Source organism: Aquarana catesbeiana, linkage group LG04 (assembly GCF_042186555.1).
Source record: "Aquarana catesbeiana isolate 2022-GZ linkage group LG04, ASM4218655v1, whole genome shotgun sequence".
Classification (NCBI taxonomy): Eukaryota; Metazoa; Chordata; class Amphibia; order Anura; family Ranidae; genus Aquarana; species Aquarana catesbeiana.
In genome coordinates, this window is record NC_133327.1 from 157,966,750 (window position 1) to 157,994,542 (window position 27,793).

The window sequence follows — 27,793 nt, forward strand, 5'->3', positions numbered from 1 at the left end:
ACCCACCCCCTCTTTTCTGTTTTTTCATGCGACATAGTAAGGGTCAAGACAATCCATTATGGAGAAGCATAAGGTCATTCCCATAAATGCCAAGCAGAAGTAATCAAATAAAATCCCAATGCAAAGGCCCTGTAACATACTTAGTCTGCCAAGTTGTATTTAGAGGGATACATCTCCAGCTTCCCTGACAGCAAAGAAAATGTGTGAGGATAATATAAAAACCACCATAGCTGCCACTTTGTTCAGGCTTCAGAACCATTATTCTAACCCTTTTCTTGTGGCCTAGATAAGTCATTATTAACCCAGACTGAGCACGTAGCAGGGTGAATTATAAAAAGCTTGACTTGTCACGCATGCTAGAACTAGCCTCAGTGCCTTAAGAAAAATATATAAGGACACGAATATAAAGAATCCTGAACGTCATCAGTTATTAAAATTGTTTAAGTGGTGGAGGTTGTACAAAATGGGCACTGGTTCAAGGGAACCTATGGCAAGATGTCTATATGAAGCCTTGCCCCAAGCTTGGATAACCGCACAGTTACTGTAAAGAAGGTACTTACAATGAGAAAGCAGGCACCAAGAACAACAGCTTTCATTTTCACATCAAGATCCATAGGGAACTGAACGCCAAAGTTGTCAGCATCTGTAAATGCTTCTTTTACATATCCTGACCACTGCTTGGAAATCTTCCCAACCACAGATATTTCATCCAGGGACTTCAACTGAGGAGAAACCAAAAAATACAGACAAGTGTGCTCAAACAAATGGCATTACATATACACAACATGGACACCTGCAGCAAAGTGCTTTTTTGGAGCACAAATTATAAAGTGCAATAACCCACAGTAACCAATCAGGTTTCATCATTCAAAGAATCTGATCACTCTAACTGAAAGCTGTTATGCGCAAACTTAAGGTGGTTTCTAAAGGCTGAAAGTTTACCTTCATGTATTCTATGCATGAAGGTAAAAACCCTTCAGTTTGCCTGCCGCGGGACCTGCACGTCAGGGACCACCAGTGTAGAGCGGGGCTGATCATCAGTAATCCCTTGTGTACATACACAACTGGGATCTTCTGCTGCTGTGTCCGGTATTATATACGAGAACACCGAGTGCTGATGCCCCACAGCACACTGTTACTATAAAAGGCGGGGGGTTTGCGCACATCAGCGCTCTCGTATACAATACCCAACACCTCGGGAGATCCCCACTGTGTGGTGTATAGATAGAGAGAGATAGATATAGATATACACACACACACACACACACACACACACAATTTCTGATGATAATCCCTGCTCTGCACGGAGATGGGCAGCGGTGATAGAGTGGAGGGCTAGAGTGGGGGGTGGTGACTTGCAGGAGCGGAGGGGGGTGGTGGAAGAGGAGAAGGACACCTCTTCCATGGAGGTCAAAGAGCGGGGGGCTGCGAGACCCCATCCACTAACAGGTCTGCTTCCTCCAGCTCGGCTTTCAGACGACTACAATGGGGGCGTGCCAGACCGCTGGCTGAGGAGAGGGATAGCAGCCAGCAGTCTTACAAACATGTCAGCAGGCAATAACGGTTTCTCAGCAAGTTCAGCAACAAATTACAGAGGAACTATAGCGTTCAGAAGAACATGGATGGCAAAGTTGGTGAATGTAGGAGATTAGCAACAAGGACATGGAAAGAAAACAATAAAAATAAAATTTGGACGAAGTTCTGCTTTAACCACTTAACAACTGGCCCATAGTCGAATGACGGCTACAGGGTGGTTGCTTAACTCTGGGAGGGCATACTATGATGTCCTCCCAGAATTCCCCTCTCGCTCGCCCCTGGGGCGGGCACCCAAACACATCCGTGACCACCGGGGTCCGCATCACGGATCCCGGTAAAATGGCCGCTGATCGCGGCCGTTTACCATGTGATCGCTCCGTCAAATGATGGAGCAATCACATTTAAACAAACTGGTGTCATCTCATGACGCCTGTTCCTCTCCTCCCCTCTGTGTACCGTTCTGTACAGTGTGAGCGGAGAGGGGGATGGATGGATGGCAACAGCGCTGTGGGCTGGATGTGTAGTGCCCACAGCACTGCTCAGCGACATCCAGCCATCCCGCCATACTCTGCAATATTCAGTGATAACCAGCCGTACTTGGCCTCTGTATGTGGCCAGGCTGTGGAAGTCTCACACATGTGGTATCGCCGTACTCAGGAGGAGTAGGAGAATCTATTTTTGGGGTGTCATTTTTGGTATGTACATGCTAGGTGTTAGAAATATTGTATAAAATGGATAACTGTAAAAAAAAAAAAAAAAAGGGCGTTTTAACCACATCCCACCCGCCAGCTGTCATACGACGGCCTTGACTTTGTGCGGGGATATCTGAATGATGCCTGCAGCTACAGCATCATTCAGATATCAACTTTTTTAGCCGGCGATTCCCTACACCATAAGAAAGATCATAGCGGCTGTTCCCTCCCGCCGATGCTTCTACCGACTCACCGCTACGAAGCCAGGATCATCTTTTTTTATTTCAGACTTCCCAGCCTAGAGGTGAGATGTGGGTTCTTATTGACCCCATATCTCACTGTAAAGAGGACCTGTCATGCCATATTCCTATTACAAGGGATGTTTACATTCTTGTAATAGGAATAAAAGTGATCAAAAATTCCCCCCCCCCCCCCCCCCCCCCAAAAAGAAAAAAAAAAAAAAAAAAAAAAGTGTCAAACTAAAATAAAGTAAACAAGAAAAAAAAAAAAATTTAAAAGCGCCCCTGTGTGCTCGCATGCAGAAGCTAAACGCATACGCAAGTCCCGCCCACATATGAAAACTGTGTTCAAACCACACATGTGAGGTATTGCTGCGATCGGTAGAGCGAGAGCAATAATTTTGGCCCCTAGACCTCCTCTAACTCAAAACATGTAACCAGTAAAAAAATTTTAAAGCGTCGCCTATGGGGATTTTTGAGTAGCGAAGTTTGGCGCCATTCCACAAGCGCATGCAATTTTGAAAGGTGACATGTTGGGTATTTACTCGGCGTAACTTCATCTTTCACATTATGCAAACACATTGGGCTAACTTTACGGTTTTGTTTTTTTTTAAAGCACAAAACTTTTTTTTTCCCAAATACACAAATACCGTGCGAGATAAAAAGTTGCAATGACCACCATTGTATTCTCTAGGGTCTTTTGCTAAAAAAACATAATGTTTTGGAGTTCTATGTAATTTTCTAGCCAATAAATGATTTTTACATGTAGGAGAGAAATGTCAGAATTGGCCTGGGTGCTCCCTTGCATGTTGGGCCTCTGTATGTGGTCACGCTGTGTAAAAGTCTCACACATGTGGTATCGCCATACTTGGGAGTAATAGCAGAATGTGTTTTGGGGTGTAATTTGTGTTATGCATATGCTGTGTGTGAGAAATAACCTGCTAATATGACAATTTTGTGAAACAAACAAACAAAGATTTTGCAAAGAATTGTGGGAAAAAAAAAAAAAAAAAACACAACTTCAAACAACTCACCATGCATCTTTCTAAATACCTTGGAATGTTTTCTTTCCAAAAAGGGGTCATTTGGGGGGTATTTGTACTTTTCTGGCATGTTAGGGTCTCAAGAAATGATAGGCTGTCAGTACTTCAGGTGTGATCAATTTTCAGAGATTGGCACCATAGCTTTTGGACTCTAACTTTCACAAAGACCAAATAACATCCACCGATTTGGGTTATTTTACCAAAGATATGTAGCGGTATAAATTTTGGCCAAAATAAGAAAAATGACTAATTTGCAAAATTTTATAACAGAAATGAAGAAAAATGCATTTTATTTTTTACAGATTTTTCGGTCTTTTTTTTTATAGCGCAAAAAATAAAGAACCCAGCGGTGATTAACCACTTAAGGACCGCCTCACGCCGATGTACGTCGGCAAGGCGGCACGGGCAGGCAAAATCACGTACAAACACGTGATTTGCCTACCGCAGGTGGGGGGTCCGATCGGACCCCCCCCCCCCCCCCCCCCGGTGCCCGAGGCGGGTCCTCTTTTGTCCCCCAGCGATCGGAGGTGAGGGGGAGGCCATCCGTTCGTGGCCCCCCCCTCGCGATCACTGCCGGCCAATGGGAACATTCCTTTGCTGCTGTATGCTAAACAGCAGCAAAGAAAGTGATGTCATCTCTCCTCGGCATTTTCCGTTCCGGCGCCGAGGAGAGAAGACTGAAATGTGAGTGCACAAACACTACACACACAGTAGAACATGCCAGGCACACAAAACACCCCCGATCCCCCCCAATCACCCCCCCCCCCCCTCCCCCCGTCACAAACTGACACCAGTTTTTTTCTGATTACTGCATGGTGTCCGTTTGTGACAGTTACTGTGGTAGGACAGTTAGGGTTAGCCCCTTTAGGTCTAGGGTACCCCCCTAATAAAGTTTTAACCCCTTGATCACCCCTGTCACCAGTGTCACTAAGCGATCATTTTTCTGATCGCTGTATTAGTGTCGCTGGTGATGCTAGTTAGGGAGGTAAATATATAGGTTCGCCGTCAGCGTTTTATAGCGACAGGGACCCCCATATACTACCTAATAAAGGTTTTAAACCTTGATTGCCCCCTAGTTAACCCTTTCACCACTGATCACCGTATAACTGTTACAGGTGACGCTGGTTAGTTCGTTTATTTTTTATAGTGTCTGGGCACCCGCCATTTATTACCAAATAAAGGTTTAACCCCCTGATCGCCCGGCAGTGATATGCGTCGCCCCAGGCAGCGTCAGATTAGCGCCAGTACTGCTAACACCCACGCACGCAGCATACGCCTCCCTTAGTGGTATAGTGTCTGAACGGATCAATATCTGATCGGATCAGATCTATACTAGCATCCCCAGCAGTTTAGGGTTCCCAAAAACGCAGTGTTAGTGGGATCAGCCCAGATACCTGCTAGCACCTGCGTTTTGCCCCTCTGCCCGGCCCAGCCCACCCAAGTGCAGTATCGATCGATCACTGTCACTTACAAAACACTAAACGCATAACTGCAGCGTTCACAGAGTCAGGCCTGATCCCTGCGATCGCTAACAGTTTTTTTGGTAGCGTTTTGGTGAACTGGCAAGCACCAGCGGCCTAGTACACCCCGGTCGTAGTCAAACCAGCACTGCAGTAACACTTGGTGACGTGGCGAGTCCCATAAGTGCAGTTCAAGCTGGTGAGGTGGCAAGCACAAGTAGTGTCCCGCTGCCACCAAAAAGACAAACACCAGCCCGTCATGCCCATAACGCCCTTCCTGCTGCATTCGCCAATCCTAATTGGGAACCCACCACTTCTGCAGCACCCGTACTTCCCCCATTCACATTCCCAACCAAATGCAGTCAGCTGCATGAGAGGCATTTTCTTTATGTCCTCCCGAGTACCCCTACCCAACGAACCCCCCCAAAAAAGATGTTGTGTCTGCAGCAAGCGCGGATATAGGCATGACACCCGCTATTATTGTCCCTCCTGTCCTGACAATCCTGGTCTTTGCACTGGTGAATGTTTTGAACCCTACCATTCACTAGTTGAGTATTAGCGTAGGGTACAGCATTGCACAGACTAGACACTTTCACAGGGTCTCCCAAGATGCCATCGCATTTTGAGAGACCCGAACCTGGAACCAGTTACAGTTATAAAAGTTAGTTACAAAAAAAGTGTAAAAAAAAAAAAAAATAAAATAAAAAAAAAAAAAAAAAAAAGTTGTCGTTTTATTGTTCTCTATTCTCTCTCTATTGTTCTGCTCTTTTTTACTGTATTCTATTCTGCAATGTTTTATTGTTATTATGTTTTATCATGTTTGGTTTTCAGGTATGCAATTTTTTATACTTTACCGTTTACTGTGCTTTATTGTTAACCATTTTTTGTCTTCAGGTACGCCATTCACGACTTTGAGTGGTTATATCAGAATGATGCTTGCAGGTTTAGGCATCATCTTGGTATCATTCTTTTCAGCCAGCGGTCGGCTTTCATGTAAAAGCAATCCTAGAGGCTAATTAGCCTCTAGACTGCTTTTACAAGCCGTGGGAGGGAATGCCCACGCCGTCTTCCTTGTTTTTCTCTGGCTCTCCTGTCTCAACAGGGAACCTGAGAATGCAGCCGGTGATTCAGCCAGCTGACCATAGAGCTGATCAGAGACCAGAGTGGCTCCAAACATCTCTATGGCCTAAGAAACCGGAAGCTACGAGCATTTTATGACTTAGATTTCACCGGATGTAAATAGCGCCATTGGGAAATTGGGGAAAGCATTTTATCACACCGATCTTGGTGTGGTCAGATGCTTTGAGGGCAGAGGAGAGATCTAGGGTCTAATAGACCCCAATTTTTACAAAAAAAAAAAAAAAAAAAAAAAAAAGCTCCTGTCGCCCCCTGCTCTCGCGCTAAGGCGAACGCAAGCGGTGGTCTGTCAAACGTAAACGGCAATTGCACCATGCATGTGAGGTATCACCGCGAAGGTCAGATCGAGGGCAGTAATTTTTGCAGTAGACCTCCTCTGTAAATCTAAAGTGGTAACCTGTAAAGGCTTTTAAAAATTTATTTATTTTGTTGCCACTGCACGTTTGTGCGCAATTGTAAAGCATGTCATGTTTGGTATCCATGTACTCGGCCTAAGATCATCTTTTTTATTTCATCAAACATTTGGGCAATATAGTGTGTTTTAGTGCATTAAAATTTTAAAAAAGTGTGTTTTTTCCCCAAAAAATGCGTTTGAAAAATCGCTGCGCAAATACTGTGTGGAAAAAAAAAAAAAAAAAGAAGAAACACCCACCATTTTAATCTGTAGGGCATTTGCTTTAAAAAAAATATATAATGTTTGGGGGTTCAAAGTAATTTTCTTGCAAAAAAAAAATAACTTTTTCATGTAAACAAAAAGTGTCAGAAAGGGCTTTGTCTTCAAGTGGTTAGAAGAGTGGGTGATGTGTGACATAAGCTTCTAAATGTTGTGCATAAAATGCCAGGACAGTTCAACCTCCCCCCCCCAATGACCCCATTTTGGAAAGTAGACACCCCAAGCTATTTGCTGAGAGGCATGTCGAGTCAATGGAATATTTTATATTGTGACACAAGTTGCGGGGAAAGAGACAAATTTTTTTTTTTGCACAAAGTTGTCACTAAATGATATATTGCTCAAACATGCCATGGGAATATGTGAAATTACACCCCAAAATACATTCTGCTGCTTCTCCTGAGTACGGGGATACCACGTGTGAGACTTTTTGGGAGCCTAGCCGCATACGGGACCCCCGAAAACCAAGCACCGCTTTCTAAGGGCGTGAATTTGATTTCACTCTTCACTGCCTATCACAGTTTGAGGCCATGGAATGCCCAGGTGGCACAAACCCCCCCCCCCCCCCCCAAATGACCCCATTTTGGAAAGTAGACACCCCAAGCTATTTGCTGCTATTTGGCCTCCGAAACTGTGATAGGCAGTGAAGAGTGAAATCAAAAATTTAGACCCTTAGAAATCCTGAAGGCGGTGATTGGTTTTCGGGGCCCCGTACGCAGCTAGGCTCCCAAGAAGTCCCACACATGTGGTATATCCATACTCAGGAGAAGCAGCTGAATGTATTTTGGGGTGCAATTCCACATAGGCCCCTTCACCTGTGTGAGCAATATATCATTTAGTGACAACTTTTTGTAAATTTTTTTTTGTCATTATTCAATCACTTGGGACTAAAAAAAAAAAAAATATTCAATGGGTTCAACATGCCTCTCAGCAATTTCCTTGGGGTGTCTACTTTCCAAAATGGGGTCATGGGGGGGGGGGGGGTTGTACTGCCCTGCCATTTTAGCACCTCAAGAAATGACATAGGCAGTCAAACTAAAAGCTGTGTAAATTCCAGAAAATGTACCCTAGTTTGTAGACGCTATAATTTTTGCACAAACCAATAAATATACGCTTATGGACATTTTTTTTTACCAAAGACATGTGGCCGAATACATTTTGGCCTAAATATATGACTAAAATTGAGTTTATTGGATTTTTTTTTTTATAACAAAAAGTAGAAAATATTTTTTTTTTTTTCAAAATTTTCGGTCTTTTTCCGTTTATAGCGCAAAAATAAAAACCGCAGAGGTGATCAAATACCATCAAAAGAAAGCTCTATTTGTGGGAAGAAAAGGACGCAAATTTCGTTTGGGTACAGCATTGCATGATGTGCAATTAGCAGTTAAAGCGACGCAGTGCCAAATTGGAAAAAGACCTCTGGGTCCTTAGGCAGCATAATGGTCCGGGGCTCAAATGGTTAAATACCACTAAAAGAAAGCTCTATTTGTGTGAAAAAAAGGACAAAAATTTCATATAGATACAGTGTTGCATGACTGAGTAACTGTCATTCAAAATGTGAGCACCAAAAGCTGAAAATTGGTCTGGTTATTAAGGGGGTTTAAGTGCCAAGTGGTTAAGCCAACCTTTACCCACAAACCACACAAATGCATACCTCAAAGTTCACATCAGAGCAGCATCTACATGGTACACAAGGTCCTTGGATCTTCAAAACATCTTCCTCCCTTTCATTCTGAATGGTAAATTTCGGTAAACATGGATGCCAGTTTTGTTTCACAAAGCCAATTGTTGTCCCAGGAGGAGCCTCCACTTGTAACTACATTTGTAAAAAAAACAGACACACACTGAACAAATCATCTCTATCCATCTCAAATATTTACTGAATGAAATTCATGCGCAATGCCATTCTTGTTAAATCAAAAAAAAAAAAAAAAAAAAAAAAAAAAAAAAAAAAAAAAAAAAAGGAGGAATGACTGATAACTAGTGGCAACCCCGTTTAACAAAAGAAGCTATACTCGACAGGAAAGATTGAGGCCAATGTCAATTATGTGCAAATTCGGTTTAAAACTTGATGAATCGTCAGTGCAGATTGCAATTAAAGAGAGGACCCAATGTTACAGAAATTTGGGAGCTTCCAATGCAGTTGTGATTTTTAACCCCCTTCTGGTGATGGGAGCTAGCCTTTTCAGTTTTTTTTTTTTTTAACCACCAAGGGAGATTCCTAGGCTTACTGATCCCTTTGACGGGCTGTAACCATGATCATATGACTGGTAGCACATCCTACCAACTCCAAATTGTAAACCGTGACCTGGAACTGTCTGTTGCAGTGCAGTCACAGCTCTGGGGGTGCTCCTACCAGCACAGAACGACTCATCCAGCTGTATGCATATTGTTGCAGTTGTGCTCATAAGTTTACATACCCTGGCAGAATTTATGATTTCTTGGCTATTTTTCGGAGAATATGAATGATAACAAACTTTTTTCACTCATGGTTAATGTTTGGCTGAAGCCATTTATCATCAATCAACTGTGCTTACTCTTTAAATCATAATTACAACAGAAACTACCCAAATTACCCTGATCAAAAGTTTACATACCCTGGTAATTTTGGCCTGGTTACATGCACACAAGTTGACACAAAGGGGTTTGAATGGCTATTAAAAAGGTAACCATCCTCACCTGTGATCTGTTTGCTTGTAATTAGTGTGTGTATATATATAAAAATGTCAATGAGTTTCTGGACTCCTGACAGATCCTTGCATCTTTCATCCAGTGCTGCACTGACGATTCTGAGTCATGGGGAAAGCAAAAAGAATTGAAGGTTCTGCAGGAAAAGGTAATTGAACTGTATAAAACAGGAAAGGGATATAAAAAGATATCCAAAGAGAATTGAGAAAGCCAATCAGCAGTGTTCAAACTATGGAAAATGAGGGGTTCTGTTTAAACCAAACCACGGTCAGGTAGACCAACTAAAATTTCAGCCACAACTGCCAGGACAATTGTTAAGGATGCAAAGAAAAACCCACAAATAACTTCAGGTGAAATACAGGACTCTGAAAACATGTGGTGTGGCCGTTTCAAGATGCACAATAAGGAGGCACTTGAAGAAAGCCATTACTACGCAAATGCCACAAAGTATCCAACTTACAATACTTAAAAACAGCACAGAGACAAGCCTCAAACTTCTGGCACAAAGTCATTTGGAGTGAGGAGAACAAAATGTAGCTTTTTGGCCACAACCGTAAACGCTTCATTTGGAGAGGAGTCAACAAGGCCTATGATGAAAAGTACATAATTCCTACTGTGAAAGACGGAGGTGCATTGCTGATGTTTTGGGGATGTGTGAGCTACAAAGGCACAAATTAAATTGGTCAAAATTTATGGCAAGATGAATGCAGTATGTTATCAAAAAATTCTGAAGGAACATTTGCATTCATCAGCCAGGAAGCTGCGCATAGGACATACTTGGACATTCCAACATGACAATGATCCAAAACACAAGGCCAAGTCGACTTGTCATTGGCTACAGCACAATAAAGTGAAGGTTCTGGAGTGGCCATCTCAATCTCCTGACCTCAATATCATTGAGCCACTCTGGGGAGATCTCAAACGTGCAGTTCATGCAAGACAGCCCAAGAATTTACAGGAACTGGGAGGCTTTTTGCCAAGAGGAATGGGCAGCTTTACCATCTGAGAAGATAAAGAGCCTCATCCACAAAAGGACTGCAATCTGTCATTGATGTTAAAGGGGGCAGTGCACGGTATTAAGAACTGGGGTATATAAACTTTTGATCAGTGTCATTCGGGTAGTTTCTGTTGTGATGATTTAAAGAGAGTAAACACAGTTGATTGATAATAAATGGCTTCAGCCAAACACTAACCACGAGTGAAAAAAAAAAAAAGTTTGCGTTATTCATAGCTCTACACAACTAAAAAACGGGATTTGATGCATTTTATCTTACCTTCTGCAGACAGCAAGGGAAAAAGCATGAAGAACATCTGTATGGTCTGGACAGTCGGATTATTTCACGACCAGCGTTATCAACAATGGTAATGGCAAAAGGCCGGGCGGCTCCACAGAAATTCCGAGTACAACAATCATTTTGTTCAGCAGCAAAGTACACTCTCTGGCCCATGCTGTTCTTTATTTCATATTTGTTGTTAGACTCATAGCCAATCAAAGCTGAAAAGGTTAAAAAAAAAAAAAAAGTTTATTTTTGGGGAAGTAAAAAAAAAAAAAAAAAAAAAAAAAAAAAAAAAAAAAAAAAACCCCACACACCACAGTATGATACATTACAACGATGTATCATACCACCCCTCACTGTCCATGCACAACAGACACCAGCACGCATGCAACCTATGCACTCCTGGGTCTAACCCTGTGCTGTCACCGACAGCTGCTTTTTTTGTAAATATATGATTTTGGGTGAAAACATTTGGCAAAGCTGGCTAAATCTGGTCTGGACAGCTAGGCTTCAATGATCTTTATACCATACTGCCAATTTATGACCAGAAATCGAAAAAAAACAAAAACCCTACACAAGGATTCCTGTCAAACACCGATTCAGCTGAATAAAAAAAGTTTGTTGTAGACCTACACCACCAGCTGGAATTTATCAATTCATCTTTTTCACTTTGATGGCCAAATGCTGCTAAGCTAACAATTAAAATATCCGCGATGGAGTGGTAGTTTGCTCAAACAAGTATTAACCCAATAAAGTTGATGTAGCATACCTTCCAGTAGCTCTACTTGCTGATGGACAAGTAGTTGATCAATCTGCAACAAAATAAAAAAATAAAATTCCTTTGAGAATTATGGAGAATATTACAACTATACAAGGCAGTTTGTGAGCATCAGGAATGCAATAATGACTTTGAGCCCTTACTATATTCTAAAATCAAATTCAAAATTATTTACCAAACATATTTTTATCTAAAGAGATAGATCTGGTCACCTGGAACGCCAGTTTTTTTTTCGGTAGAGTGGGGGGGGGGGGGGGGTGAGTCTTAGAACATCTGCCAGGTTTTTGTTGCTGTCCAAGCAGGGTGGATTTGATTTTAATCAAGTCGATTTAAATATTAGTAAAAAAGGCTTTATTTAAAATCAACTCAATTTAAAAATCAAAACTTTTAAAGAGCAACTGTTATCTGTCCCACAACGGCTCCTCCTGACCTGCTGTTGACTCACTGACAATCCCATTCACTTTAATGGGACAGCTGGTGATGAGACAACAAGGTGAGGGACGTGGAAGCAGCAGGTGAGAGGATGCCCCACTAACAGGTGTTGCCATGATGGATCTGAAATGACAGTTGCTCTTTAAAATGTAAGAACTGTTTCTTGCTGGTAGTTAGAATCTTTAAAATTTGCAAACAAAATGAAGGTTTCCTATTTAGAACAATAAGCTATCAGGTTAGTACAACAGCGATATCAGAACCAAACCATACAGTTTTTAGTGTACAAAGATTTGCAAAACAATGGGATAAAAGGAATATACCTTAACTTTGTTTAATCTCATGGTTACTGTGACATTGTGTGAATGCAGCGCATGTCATCTCAGCTTGCATTCATTGAAGGAGTTTACCAAAAATGCAAATATTGTAGAATATACAGCCTAATGCTACATAACTAAGCTCCATTTAATGCTGAATTATTTATTAATGTAAGAAAAGAAAAAAAAAAAAACTCTTTAGGATTGATTTTTTTTATTTTTATCAATTTTTAATAAAAATGCTTTTGGAGGAAAAAAAAAACAAAAAAAAAAAAAAAACCCCACACACACACACACACACACACTTGATTTATATCCACTCTATGTCTAAGGGGATTACTTCCAGTCCTGGAGACAACAGGAGTAGACAAAAGGTACACAATATTTCCATTATTAGGGCTTAATCACAACACTTGTTACAATAATGCAAGGCAGCATAAAATGTGTTGGGGTGCCTTGCCAACAGCACCCCATTGCACATATACAGTATACTGTGGGGCGCCATAATGCACAGATCAGAGGATTTTTGTTGGTGTGGTGCAGGAAATCTAAACAAAAGCAAAAAAAATCAAAAAACAGGCTAGACTTAATAGTAATTTGTTATTGCCATTATGTGGGTGCCTAGCAGAGTGTAAAAGGGGATTTTTGTAGGTTGAGTGGACCTTTGTTTCGTTTCCTTCACTGCTGTCTGAAATGCTTTGTGATCCAAATGTCATGTGTAGCAAAACTAAAGGATAAATATTACTATGAACACCAATGGGTTTAGCAATTTATGGAAATGTACAATGACTGAATCAATGGGTGCTTATAAAGGGAAATTCTTTGAGACCATATGTTCAGTGGTAAGGATATTAAACATCTGTATATTTTAGTGCAGTATAGCACTGACCATGCACCATGACATATACGTGGCAGTTTTCTTGGAGCTCTGAGTGACCATGTTTATATGGAGAATTTTTTTTTTTACATTAAGACAATCTTTTCCATAAAGAACAGAATGACACATAACTAGGACATATTGGAAATATAACCACTTACCATACTCAAATATTCTAATCCTGGTGGGCAGTTTGGGTTTGCTGGAGGGGCTGGCATCCATGCAGACGACGGGCCACCTGGCCCCATTGGCTGATTTTGTACAGGAGGGCCTCCATATGGCCCATAGTTGGGTTGACCTGGAGGGCCTCCATATGGCCCATAGTTGGGTTGACCTGGAGGGCCTGTTGAAATTAAAGTGTACAGTTACAGACAATACCATATCAATATAAGGCTCTTGGTTATTAGATTTGTTTTTATACCCATAACCATTTTTTGTTATGTTGTACTCCGGTTTTAATTTTTAGCCACACGTTCTGCAATAGATTTTTTTTTTTTAGCCACAGGTACTTGGTATAAAATGTATTTTTTTTTTGTAAAGAAAAAAAAACAAAAAAAACAAACAAACAACAAAAAACAAAAAACAAAAAAAACACAAACCACACACGTCATACTTACCTGCTTCGCACACAGCAACCAGAGGATCCTCTTCTCGGTTCCCCTGCCGGTGCCCCAGGCCCCTCGCTCTTGCTGAATGCTCCCAGCTTGATATGAGTCCCTGAGCCGAGGCTCTGTGTGTCCATTCACACAGAACTACGGCTCGGCTGCGCCCCCTCTCCCCTTATTGGTTCACTGGCTGTGAGTAACAGCAGTGGGAGCCAATAGCGCTTGCTGCTTTCTCAGCCAATGAGAAGTGTCCCTGGAGAGCAGAGGCTATCCACAGCATAAAAAACACACACACACACACACAGTATTTAGAACCATGTTAAAGAGGAACTGCAGTCTGCTCTCATAATTTGCAATAAAACATCTTTGCCATTCTGAAGCTTCCCTCCAGCCACTTTGCAGCATATTTAGCAAGTACAGAATCACCTACAAAATATGCAGAGATCGCTCTGCAGTAGGGCTGAAACTAACGATTATTTTCATAAATCGAATAGTTGGCAGATTGTTTCGATTAATCAAAAAAGTGTGGTGTATAATTTAGTTAATATGTAAAGCTTAAAAAAGCAATTTATTCTTATCTATACACAGTGGTAAATCTAAATAACTATATGGTTAGGGAGCAAAATATCTAAACCTCTAAAAAAATAACAAACATAAGAGATATACTGTACATACTATTAAAGGAGATATATATTAGAGGAGGAGATTAGGGCTGCAACTAACGTTTTCATAATCGATTAGTTGGCCGATTGTTTCGATTAATCAGTTAACCTTAAAGTGTGGTGTATAATTTAGTTAAGTTAAAAAAAAAAAAGGCAATTTTATTCTTAAATATCTATATGCAGTGGGAGATATAAATAACCAACTATATGGTTAGAGAGAAAAATCTCTAATCCACTCTAAAAATCAAAGCGATATACTGTATATACTATTAGGAGGTTAAACCTGGTAAATATCAGACTCAGATTTTTTTTTTTTTTTAAAGAAAAAAAAAAAAAAAAAAAAAAATTTAAGAACGTTCGTTTGATTTTTGACTCGTTAGTGGGGTCAAAAGCGACATTCGTTTTCAACCACAGTGACAGGAAAATTTAGAAATAGAAAATTGCTCGGGCAAAGGAATTTTCAGACAGTGTATGTGGTTTTCCTTCAGAAATTACATTAATTTTAAAACAATGTTAAAAGCAAGTGAAAATTTCAAACATTCTTTCAGTGAATGTACAAAGATTTTTTCATATGAATATTCTCATCAGAAAATTTCATCCATGTGGTCAGCATAAGGCTTGGTATACACCTATGCAGTTTGCTTTTGATCTGTTTCTACACTGCTTTTTGCTGTGCGTTAAGTACAGTATAGAGTGCCCCAATAGCAAGGTAAAGAAAACTTCTGCCTTTAGAACCACTCACTTCCTGCCCAGGACTACATGTCCCATTGCTCCTCACACATTCACAGGTTCTCAGGCACTTACCGACATGTATGGATGATGTACTGAGCTGTATGTGTGCTGCACAGTATTTCCTAATATGTAAACAAATAATGCATTCTGTATGCTGGCCAACTAATCGCCTGGCCGATTAATAGATTATGAAAATAGTAATCGATTTCATAATTGATTAGTTGTTTCAGCCCTAGAGGAGATATATACTGTATACACTATTAGAGGGTGAATCTGGTAAATATCAGACTCAGATCATTTTTTTTAATATATAAAATAAAAAGTTTTCCTTTAACTACTTAAGGACCAGCCTCGTTTTGGAATTTAGGTGTTTACATGTTTAACCACTTGAGGTCCAGGCCATAGCCGAATGACAGCTACAGCACGGACCTCAATGCCGTCATGGGATGTCCTCCCTTGTGCACACGCACCGTGATCACCTAGTCACGGAGACTCGGATGATCACAGATCCGAGTAAGGGGCCGGTCCCGGCCCCTTACCATGTGATCAGCTGTCAGCCAATGACAGCTGATCACATGATGTAAACAAAACCTCGGTGATAGCGTGAGGAGAAAACGAAACCTAACAGCACGAGGAGGAAAAACAAGCCGATCACCGGCTTATGTCAAAGGGACATCAGTCCCGAAGAGGAAGGAGGCACATATGCCTCATCTGTGCCAACAAGTGCCATCTGTCATTGCCACATGCCAGTGCCCACAAGTGCCACCTATCAATGCCCACAAGTGCCACCCAGCAGTGCCCATCACCGCCACCCATCAGCGTACATCAAGGAAGGAGAAAAATTACCTGTTTGCAAACTTTTATAACAAAATATAAAAAAAAAAAAATATATAATTTTTTTTTTTTTTTTTTAAATTCTGTCTTTTTTTTTTTTAACAAAAACTAAAAACCGCAGAAGTGATCAAATACCATCAAAAGAAAGCTCTATTTGTAGGGAAAAAAAAAATGATAAAAATTTCATTTGGGTACAGTGTTGTATGACCGCGCAATTGTCATCCAAAGTGCGACAGCGCTGAAAGCTGAAAATCGGTCTGGACAGGAGGGGGGTTTAAGTGCCCAGTAAGCAAGTGGTTAAAACAGGTTTTTTTGCTAGAAAATTACTTAGAAAAAAACAATATATAATGTTTGGGGGTTCTAACACCCTAGAGAATAAAATGGCGGTCACTGCAATACTTTTTTTCACACTGTATTTGCGCAGCGGTCTTACAAGCGCGCTTTTTGGAAAAAATTCACCTTTTTTTATTCAAAAGACAACAGTAAAAGTTAGTCCAATTTTTTTTATATTGTGAAAGATAATGTTATGCCGAGTAAATTGATACTCAACATGTCACGCTTCAAAATTGCGCCCGCTCGTGGAATGGAGTCAACTTTTACCCTCAAAAATCTCTATAGGCGACGTATAAAAAAAAAAAAATATTTCTACAGGTTGCATGTTTTGCGTTAGAGGAGGTCTAGGGCTAGAATTATTGTTCTCGCTCTACTGATCGCGGCGATACCTCACATGTGTGGTTTGACCACCGGTTTCATTTGCGGGCGCTACTCACGTATGCGTTCGCTTCTGCGCGCGAGCTCGTCGGGGCGTTAACTTTTTTTTTTTTTATTATTCTTATTTAGTATATTTTTACACAAAAAAAAAAAAAAAAAAAAAAAAACAAACACAACACACACATTAAAAAAAAAAAAAATAATAATATGCCTTTAAGACGTATAGGTGGAAGTGATGTTTTGACGTCGCTTCCGCCCCGCAGTGTCATGGAGACGAGTGGGTGCCATCTTACCCTCACTTGTCTCCAGGCACAGCAAGGGGACAGACGCGATTGCCTCTGCTGCTACCGACGGCTCCGGATTGCAGCGGGAGGGGGGCCCCCTCTCCCACCACCGATAAAAGTGATCTTGCAGCGAATCCGCCATAGCGACCACTTATCTTGTAGCCGACCGCTGCACGAAAACAGGGATACCGGGGTTATGGCAAGTGGAAAAAAAAAAAGTTTTAAGAATGCTCCATTTTCTAATAGTAGGGTCAAATCTACGTTCATTTTCAACCGCAGTGAAGGGAAAATTTGGAAATTGAAAATTCCTTTGACCAAGAAGTTTTGACAGTATGTGGTTTTCGTTCAGAAATTACATTTATTTTAAAAACAGAATGTTAAACACAAGTGAGAAATTTCAAACATTTCATTAAGCGAATGTACAAAGATTTTTCGTCTGAATATTCTCGTCTAAAAATTGATCGGTGTGGCCAGCATAAGGCTCGGTACACACCTATGCAGTTTGGTTTTGATCCGTTTCTGCTTTCCGCATGCGAAAACAGTTTCGTGTTTAAAAAAAAAAAAAAAAAAAAAAAATAGTAGATAATCACTACTGTAATATTTTTTTACTGTAGAACTGTGAAAGTAATATTTACAGAAGAGATTTGCTCTTTGTACTATAAAAGGGATAATTTGTTTTTTTAACCCCATTATGTTCATGGCCGTTTCATAGATTATGAAATTAATTACCATTTTCATAATCGATTAAGCGATTAGTTGTTTCAGCCCTACTCTGCAGCATACTCCACCGAGTCTGGTTGCAACCATGTTAACTGTGGGCAGCTGAAGCTGGATTTACACAGACGCATCAATAGGTCCTCTGACTCATCTCTCCCTCTCCCCCCCCCCCCCCTTCCTGGTAAGCTCAGGAGAGAGAGCTGTGCATGATGTGATAAGCCTAGGTTTTTACCAGACAAGAAACAGGAAGTGGGTTGTATAAGGTATTTGCTGGCAGAAAAAAAAAAAAAAAAAAAAAAAGTTTTACTATCCAAAATTAAAACAAGGGCAGAAGATTTAATAGATGGGGGGGGGGGGGGGGGGGGGGACACGACCGGATGGCCGCTTTAAGCTTGATAGAGCACAGGTCTGTCAACTGGCAGAAGTGATCAGCTAATGGATCAATGAAATAGTTTCTCTGTAGAGTGATAGTGCTACAAGAACATACTGTGTGAATTCTAAAATTGACATCTAATTTAAAGCGGAGTTCCACCCTTGTTCGCTGCCCACCAGTGCCACCTGTCAGTGCCCATCAATTCTACATATTAGTGCAGGAGGGAAAAAACAAAACAAAAAATACAAACAGAAAAACACCTTTTGGTCTTTAGTTTGTTTAGCAGAAAACAAAAAACCCCAGTGTTGATCAAATAACACCAAAAGAAAGCTCTATTTGTGGGGGGGGGGGGGGGAAGCTTGGGTACAGTGTTGCATGACAGTGCAATTGTCATTCAAAGTGAGACAGCGCTGAAAGCTTAAAATGTCCTGGGCAGAATGGGAGGAGGGGGAGTGTCCAGTTTTTGAATTGGTTAAACAGTATAGGCACCTTTTAATGCTTTATATAGCTATACCAGCAAAAGCAGCCAGCATGCTTTTGCTGGTAATCGAACATAAATCAAATCTTACCAAGGAGGCACTGAATAGAAACTGGACAAAAAACACCAACACGCACTGTCAAGTCCCACACTGTACAGCTACAGACTAAGCATCATTCTCATATGTCCATATTACACAGATGTCACCTGTCATTTTATGAGCCTCTCCCCTCCCCAATTGAAGGAATTTCCAATAATAAATCTGCTTTGTCTTCACTCGATGAGGTGGGACAGGAAATCTATGGTGAGTCTTAAATTTGCTCTTCTCATGAAAGCATAACCTAATGGCATGGCTGCATGTATCCATTACAAGACCTCCTCGCATGGAAAAGGTTAGCTACTAATTATGGTGGTTTTCCTATTGTCCATTAAAGTCATTAGCTTGTAAAAGCACAGCACTATCAGTCCAAATAGATGAGATTAGTTTCACAACCACAGATCTGGTCTTGGAATGTTCTCTACATGTACAAACCCCCCCCACACCACCCTCTAGACCGCAGAACCTTGCATCCAAAAGAAGCATCCGCAGATGCCAGCACATCCACCTTGTAAAATTTTGTGAAAGTATGCACCAACGACCAGGTGGCCGCCTTGCAAACTTGCATCACCGACGCCTAATGGAAGGCCCAGGAGGCACTCAGCGCCTGAGTAGAGTGCGCCTTCACCGGGGAGGGAGGAACCCAACCCTTGATAGAATAGGCCTGAGTCACCGTCTGTCTGATTCACCTAGAAATGGTCGCAGAGGAAGCAGATAGCCCCTTCTTTGGTCCATCTGATCAAACGGAGTCTGACTTTCAAAAGGACTCAGTGGCCGCCAAATACACCCAGATTGCCTGTACCACATCTAAGGTGTGCAAGGCAAAATCCCTCGGGTGTTGTGGCCTGGGACACAGAAGACAACACAATGTCTTCATTTGACTAGAAATCAGAGACAACCTTTGGAAGGAATGAAGGACAAGGATAAAGCACCACCTTGTCCTGAATCACCAGGTAGGGCGTCCGACAGGCTAGCGCCGCCAACTCTGACACCCTGCAAGCAGAACTAATAGCCACCAAGAAGGTCACCTTCTGTGATAGCGTGAGCAGGGGAATTTTGAATATTTTCAAATAGAGGCTTCTGTAGAACCGAAAGTACTAGATTCAAGTCCCACAGTGGCAAGGGAGATCGCACTGGTGGAACCACATGTCGCACTCCCTGAATGAATGAAGGTACGCCCAGGGAATGCGAAGCCAGGGAGCACTGAAAGAAAACCGCCAAGGCTGACGCCTGGCCCTTGACAGTACTCAAGGCCAAATTCTTTTCAACGCCCCTCTGAAGAAAAAAAAAAAAGGAACATGGGTGAAACTCCGCTGACTCACACCATGAAATGTATGCTTTCCACATCCGATGACATACCTTCCTGGAAGTAGACTTCCTAGCTTTGAGTAGTGTCGGAATCACCGACACAGATAAGCCCCTATCCGTCAACACCCGGCTTTCAACAGCCATGCCGTTAAAGCCAGCGACGGAAAAGCAGGGTTGAAGATCGGCCCTGGGGATAGCATATCCTCCCTGAGAGGCAGCCATCTGCATACAAGGACAAACGAGGCCAGTCCAGGGCCACTACACTGACCCGAATGCCTTGGCCCTCAATCCTGCGTAAAAGCAGCTTGTGGTGGAAAGGCGTAGATCAGACGATACTGGCCCCACTGAGCCACCAGAGCGTCTGAGGCGTCTGCCAGAGGGTCCCGAGACCTGGCCAAACCTTTGCACCTTCCTTGTTGATTCAGGATGACATCAGATCTACCTCTGGTGATACCAGCGGTCTCATATAGAACTCAGTGAACGGGACCGCCTCAAAAATGTAGACACCATCAGACCCAGCATCCGCATGCAAGTCCACAGGAAGACCCACCTACTGGACAGCAGTAAGCGGGTTGCCGCCTGTAATTGCTGGAGTTTGTCCTGCGGAAGGACCACTCTGGCCCGAGCAGAATCCAGAGTCAGACCCAGATGAACCAATTTCTGAACTGGAATCAATGCAGCGTTTTGGGAATTTATCAGCTACCCAAAATCTGTCTGAACAGTGATCCACGTCGCCCCTCAGGGCCGCTGGGGACTCTGCCTGCAGCAGCAGGTCGTCCAGGTAGCCTAGAACAGCAATTCCCTGCTGGCGCAGCAGTGTCAGAACCAGGGTCAACACTTTGGTGAAGACCCAAAGAGTGTAGGCGAGACCAAAGGGTAAAGCCGCAAACTGATAATGCTCCTCTCCCACAGCAAAGCTTAGGAAATGCTGGTGCAGTGCACAAATCAAGTGTGCAGGTAGGCATCCTATTTTCTTTGTCGTACATCATGGGACACAGAGCCTAATAACTTGATGGGACGTCCCACAGCAATGCTATTTGAGGGAGGGAGAGACAACCCACGGTGTACCCCCAGACTTGGGCTTATACTGCTGCCTGCAGCACACTGCGCCCGAAGGCGATATCCTCATACCTCCTTACATCCACCTGATAGAATTTTGTGAATGTATGTACTGAAGACCAAGTTGCGGCCTTGCAGATCTGAGCCATGGAGGCCTGGTGACGCACTGCCCAAGAAACACTAACCGACCTGGTAGAGTGTGCTTTGACTTGAAAAGGAGGAAGCTTTCCCCTTAAAATCATAAGTCTGAATTATAACTTGCCAAATCCACTTAGTGACTTAGTGGATTTCGATGCTGCCTGTCCTTTCTTAGGACCCTCTGGCAGAATAAGTAAGACATCAGTCTTTCGAATCTGAGCAGGTTGTCTTTAAATAGATTTTCACTGCTCTCACCACATAACAACGTAGTGGCTTTTCTTCCCTGGAACATAGTTTTGGAAAAAACGATGGCAGGACAATATCTTAGTTCAGGTGAAAACCTGAAACCACTTTTGGTAAAAAGTCTGGACAAGGGCGTAACATCACTCTGTCCTCATGAATAATCAAGTATGGCTCTTTACAAGAAAGCAGCCAATTCCAAAACCCTCCTTGCTGAGGATATAGCAACCAAGAACACCAGCTTCCTTGTCAGAAGGACTAAGGGAATATGCTGTATCGGTTCAAATGGCTGTTTTTGTAATACTGAAAACAAAGTTCAAGTCCCAAGGGCTCAAAGGTGGTTTAACTGGCTGATTAAGCCGCATCACCCCTTGCAAAAAACCCCGGACTAAAGAAGCGTAGCAAGCAGTCTTTTAAATAAGAATGATAAGGCTGAGACTTGGCCCTTAATAGTACTCAAGGCCAACTTCATCTCTACCCCTAATTGTAGAAAGGCAAGAATTCTGCCTATGATATATCTCCGAGGGTGCCAACCCTTGGATTCACACCAGCAAACATAAGCCCTCCAAACTCTATAATCTATAGATATATAGTTCTGGAAGTTGTCTTCCTTGCATTAAATCAAAGTAGAGACAACTGACCCGAAAAGCCCACGTTTCTTCAGAATGTGGGTTTCAATAGCCAAGCCGTTAAATTTAACGTTCGTAAAGTAGGATGGAATATCGGCCCCTGTGAGCGCAGGTCTGGCCTTAGTGGAAGGAACCATGGCTCCTCCACTACCATCTTTACGATTTCTGCATACCATGACCTTCTGGGCCATGCTGGTGCTACCAGAATTACCAGATTTCTTTCCAGCTTGATTCTGCAAAGAAGTTGTGGCAGCAACTGAATAAGGGGGAATGCATAGATCAGTGAGAACTAATCCCACGGGGTCACCAACGCATCTGTTCCGCATGCAAGTGGATCCCTTGTCCTAGACACAAAGCTGACAAACTTCATGTTGAATCTGGACGCTAGAAGATGTATGGAGTCCCCCATCTTTGGCAAACAGCCTGAAAAATGTCAGGGTGAAGAGACCATTCCCCCAGGAATAACTGCTGGAGACTCAAGTAGTCCTTTCAGCCCAAATTAGAATATGGTTCACCTCTCTGCGCTGAGAGACTCTTGGTGCCCCCTTGGGGATTGATATAGGCCACAGCTGTGGCATTGTCAGATTGGATCCTGACAGGACAATCCCTTAACCTGGAAGCCCAGGCCTTCAGAGCCAGACGCACTGCCCGAATCTCTAGGATGTTGATGGGCAAGGCTTTCGGTTCTTGACCACTGTCACTGGACAGTCTTCTCTAGTACTGCTCCCTAGCCTGACATATTACCACTTTCCAGATAACTGGTCTGAAGGTTGGTGGTTACTAACAGCAGATTCTGTGTTAGTAACCACCAGCTGAGGCTTTGGGACACCCTTGGGGACAGCTGTATTGGCAAGTCCAAAGCTTGGATCGTTTTGTTCCAAGCAGACAGGATACGGTTTTGCAACAGTCTCAAATGTAACTGGGCATAGGGGACTGCTTTGAACGAAGCCACCATCTTTCCTAACAACCTCATGCAAAGGCGAATGGAGGGATCTCCTTTCGACCTGACCATCCGCACCAGCTCTCGTATGGAGTTGATTTTTGCCGGAGGCAAGAACACCTTTTTCTGGGCTGTGTCTATGATCAGGCCCAAATACTCTAGCTTTGGTGGTTTTAAGGAAGACTTCTCTAGGTTGAAAATCCAACCCAGACTTTCCAGGTAACTGGTTGTAATGCGTACACTTTTGCTTCAAGCAAGCCACCAACTGGTCTATTAGCAATAGATCGTCTAGGTACACCAAGACTGTTATGCCCTGTGCCCTTACCCTGGCTGGAGGTGGGGCCAGCACTTTTGTGAACACCCGGGGTGCTGTAGCTAGCCCAAAGGGCAAGGCTACAGACTGAAAGTGCTGATGTTCTACTTCGAATTGCAGAAACTTTTGGTGAGTGGAAAATATAGGGACATGCAGATATGCATCCCTGATGTTGATGGATGCCAGAAGTTTCTCTTCCTCGTAGGATAGAAACTACTGACCTGATTGACGCCATGCGAAAGGAGTGGATCTTCAGGAACGGATTTAGATTCTTTAGATCTAGAATGGTTCTGACATCTCCATTTGTTTTTGGTACTGTAAAAAGGTTTGAAATTAAGCCCAAACCTTGCTCTTCTGTGTGGATCTGTAGGATCACCCTCTGAGCCAGTAAACGGTCTAATGCTTGAAACAGAGATTGCCTTTTCCCTGGATCTTTGGGAACATTTGATCTCAGAAAACAAGACGGTGGAAACTTCCAAAATTCTGGTTTGTATCCTAGAGACACCGTGGAGATGACCCACCTGTCCTGAATTTCCTCTTGCCAGACTTCGGAGTATAACAGAAGTCTCCCCCCCACTCTGGCACGCCTCTTCATAATGAGGCTTTATTATTCTGCTTTGCAGATTTCCAGCCCCAGGTCTTTTGTGCCTGGCCCTGACCCTGAGGTTTTCCTCTAGAGTCTGTCAGCAGAGGATGTCGCCACTGCCTAGAGGCGGATGCCCCTGTTGCAGGAAAAAGTCTGTTTAAATGAAGGATGTTTATACTTTCTTTTGACTGGCAAGAGTACCCTTCCCACTAGAAATCGTTTGGATGTATTTATCCAAATCATCCCCAAATAGTCGATCCCCATGAAAAGGGAAACTAGTCAGAAGCCTTTTGCAAGGTGCTTCGGCTGACCAATTTTTTTTTAACCAAAGGATCCTACGCATGTGTACTAGCGCAAGGCGGGACGCCTGGTGAATAGTCTTTCATAGTGTCTATGGCAAAACAATGCCTTTGGTAGTTTGGCCAGCTCATGGGCCTGTTGTGCAGGGACCTCCTTAAAGGGCCTCTCTGAACTGGTCCTTTAGGGACTGACAGATTCCTATTGCAGCGACTGCAGGCTGAGTAGGTCCCTGTCAAGGAAAAAAAAAAAAAAAAAAAAGATTTTAAACAGGAATTCCAACTTTTTATCTGTTGATCTTTAAGCATTTGCGCTTTGTCTACTGGACAAGTTAAAACTTATTCATACTGGAAATCGCAGCATCAACTGCTGGTACATTCCATCTTTTGGTGAATTTCTCCTCCATGGGATAGAGAACTGAGAATCTCTTTGGAGGGAGAAAGTGCTTATCCAGGTGATCCCATTCAGCATAAATAAGCTTTTCTAGTAAAGCATGGACTGGAGACGCATGAAAAGGCTGTAAAGAACCCAAGGAAGAAACCAACCAACCAACTTTCAGCTGACTGTTAGGGGGAGCATGAAAGTGGAACAAACCATCTCTGTAAGAGTTTGTACCAGCAATCCCTCAAATTGTGAAGCTGAAAAAAAAGGATCATCATCAACTGTTTCCTCCGCAGAGGACTAATTGGCTTATTTTTCCTCATGATTGCCTGAGGGTAATACCTCATTCTGTACCCACTGTTCCCTTGGTAAAGGGTTTGAGGGGGGGGGGGGGGGGGGAATCTAGCACACTTCCTATCCATTTGGATGGAGGATGCGATTAAAGCCGCTAATCTTCCTTCTAGGCCCTGCAGGGCAGAGGAAAATGCATCTTCAGTTATCTATACAGGGGCTGAAGTGTGAGAAGCTGTTCACCACCAATTGGTCCCAATAACTCACCCTGGCTTGCCATATCTGGTATCTCCAGAGAGGAGGACAGTGTGGAGGCATGACTGGAGTTCCCAGTGCCTGGGGGTGGAATTTTTGGTACCTTTGTGGTAACTCTGGAAGCCATAGTGCTAAGCACAAAAAGCAGAGGCACTCTAGTAAAATGTACTACTTGCTGAGCAATAGTCTAGCAAAACAATGCCACCATAAAGAGCAGCTTGACGCTGAGCAACAATGCATTTCCTGTACTGGAAATGCCTGTATACATCCCTTACGTGCCCCAGCGCTCCTGTGTGACAGACTTCTTCTCTTAAGTTGCTCCGATAGAGATCTTCTGACAAAGAGTATCTGTTCTATAACAAAACTTCAGGTGTGAGCCTGACTTGCGTCCTCAGCTGTGCGCTGTGTGCTCCATGTGGACGCTACATCCCGCACATGGCGCCACCTGCCTTACGCAATGGCCCTTCCAGTACCCGCCCTCCTCGTAAAAAAAAAAAAAAAAAAAAAAAAAAAAAATATAAAACAAACAAAACCTTAGCCTGCACGGCATTCGGGTCAATGCAGACCCGATGGAGAGGAGGCTGCGATTGCCCCTTGCCAGACTTTATTTGTACAAGGCTTGAGCGCAATAAGGCTTTCTTAAAAAGGCAAGAAAAAAAAAAAAAATATAGAATCGTGCTAATAAATGTGAAGTGAATCAAATTGATATAAACATACATACGATGAATACAGTGACTCTAGACGATTCACTTCACTCATGTATAGTAGTGCTGAACCACAAAATTGGGACATGTGACAAAACTAATGTAAATCTAATATATATTAAAGAGGAAAATCAAGGAATATGTTCTTCATACATAAATAGGCCCAATGAATAAAGTGACTTGTGCCAAATAGATCTTGAAAAGAAGTCCGCCACCAATACAGAAGGGGTAACTGCTTACTGGAACCCCCATGATCCCCCACTACAGAGGATCAGGGGAAGCTGGCATATAATAACTCCTGCAGAGTATGACCAACGGGACAGCTGCTGGGCTATTTTAGAGATGGTTGTTTCTAGACCTCCTCTGGAAGGTTCCTAGTGTTTCCAGCCCTCCTCATACACGATAAGCTCAACCACAGATGTGCATGTGAAAGAGAACATAGGCGCTTCCATAGTGTAAAATGTTTTGGTTTATTAAGAAGTAAAAATCAAATGAACACTTACATCGATTCAAATAAAACAAGCCTTGTTTGTCCGGTGCGCCGGCCGTAGCATACAGACCAACCCGTCCTACTGAACGATCAATGGAAAACATGTGGTGACATCAGTGCGTCGCTCGCCCTACGCGGCGTTTCGCGATAGGTCACGTCGTCCAGGGGCACGGGCGGCACGCTGAGTCACCTCCCTAAATACCCATACACTTAATCCGACCTCGTTCTGAGCCCAACCACTCAGGTGTACACGTCAGCGCTACAAGTTAATACTGACTACGAGTTCCCTGCGGTCAATTAAGATTCAAACATTAATAACCGGCAGATTCGTAAATATCTTACCCAAAAAGACTCCTTTAGGATAGCAAAAGGAGGCTGGCAGTGTATTTTAAAACCAATGTCCATATAACAGGTTGTGTAGAGGGCAATGTATTAGATCGAGCCGGAAGCTAACTAAAAGTTCTCTACAGCGCCACCATAACCGCCACATTGGGAGCCACCAAGTGGTTAGGTTTGGTATTACTGCCCATCTTTTTTTATATATTTTTCTCTAATTAAAGAGATGGGTGGTAATAATAAGCTTAAAAAAAAAAAAAAAAAAAAAAAAAAAAAAAAGTGTTGCAGGATTTGTTATTCCAGTAAGAACCACCAGACAATATTTTAAAAGCATGCTAGGCCTGGACAGAGTGAACAGGAAATTACTTCAGTTTGGCAAAGGAAACAGGATAATATGCTTTAAGCCATTAGGCAGTAATTCTTGACTGTGATTAAAACTACACGACTAGGAAACACTAGGGCCTCATGCACACCGGATGTAATAAATAAGCCAGTAGCATTAGCTGTAGCATTGGTTTTTCAGCATTTTTTGCGGTATACTCCCACAAAAGCTTATGAAAAAAAACAAAAAAAAAACAAAACAAAAACACAACTGTAAAAACCATCATGCATGAGGCCTAAAGGTGCATAAAGCAACTGAATTGTAGATGCTGAGTTCTCTGCATATATTGTCCAAAAAAAAAAAAAAAAAAGTAAGTGAGAGAGACTAAAAGTGGCCTATAAACAGTTCTTATTTTCGATAACCAGGAAATCTGTCAGGTTTGGGGCAGCCCTAGATAACCCTGAAACACAAAAAAGGGAGTGAACTGTTAGAAAGTCATTTTAAATCCATCATTTTGTCCAACTATGTGGGCCTCAAAAACAATAAAGATACAAGGTTTAAGGACATTTTCCCCTCCACAAATGTGTTCAGGCCTAGCTGCTAGCCTCTCAGGCGTGAGCATGGCATCCTGGTAAAAAGGGAGAAGGTCACATGTCCACCACCAGGAGGAACCCTCCAGACAGGAATGGCGGTTTGTTCATTCCCAAAAATTTAGCCAGAGGGTCAGAAAAAAAAAAAAAAAAAAAAAAAAAACCCCACACACCACAAAACACACACCACAGTAAATGAAACCGCTAAGCCATGTTGTACACTCATTTCCTCCCACCAATATACTTGCAAGATTTTCCTGGACACACTGCATTATGAA

At 42.5% G+C, this 27,793-nt stretch overlaps 1 protein-coding gene across 1 annotated transcript in view; it reads right to left on the reverse strand.

Moving 5' to 3' along the window:
• The window catches only part of PLSCR1 (phospholipid scramblase 1), an 80,175-nt gene that overhangs the window by 3,278 nt on the left and 49,104 nt on the right, over positions 1 to 27,793 (reverse strand). The window contains exons 4-8 of the mRNA XM_073625895.1: positions 13,305 to 13,486; positions 11,512 to 11,554; positions 10,740 to 10,960; positions 8,432 to 8,593; positions 561 to 722 (exon numbers count right to left, since the gene is read on the reverse strand). Of these exons, the coding sequence (XP_073481996.1) occupies positions 561 to 722; positions 8,432 to 8,593; positions 10,740 to 10,960; positions 11,512 to 11,554; positions 13,305 to 13,486 (770 nt within the window). The remainder of the gene's footprint in view (positions 1 to 560; positions 723 to 8,431; positions 8,594 to 10,739; positions 10,961 to 11,511; positions 11,555 to 13,304; positions 13,487 to 27,793) is intronic.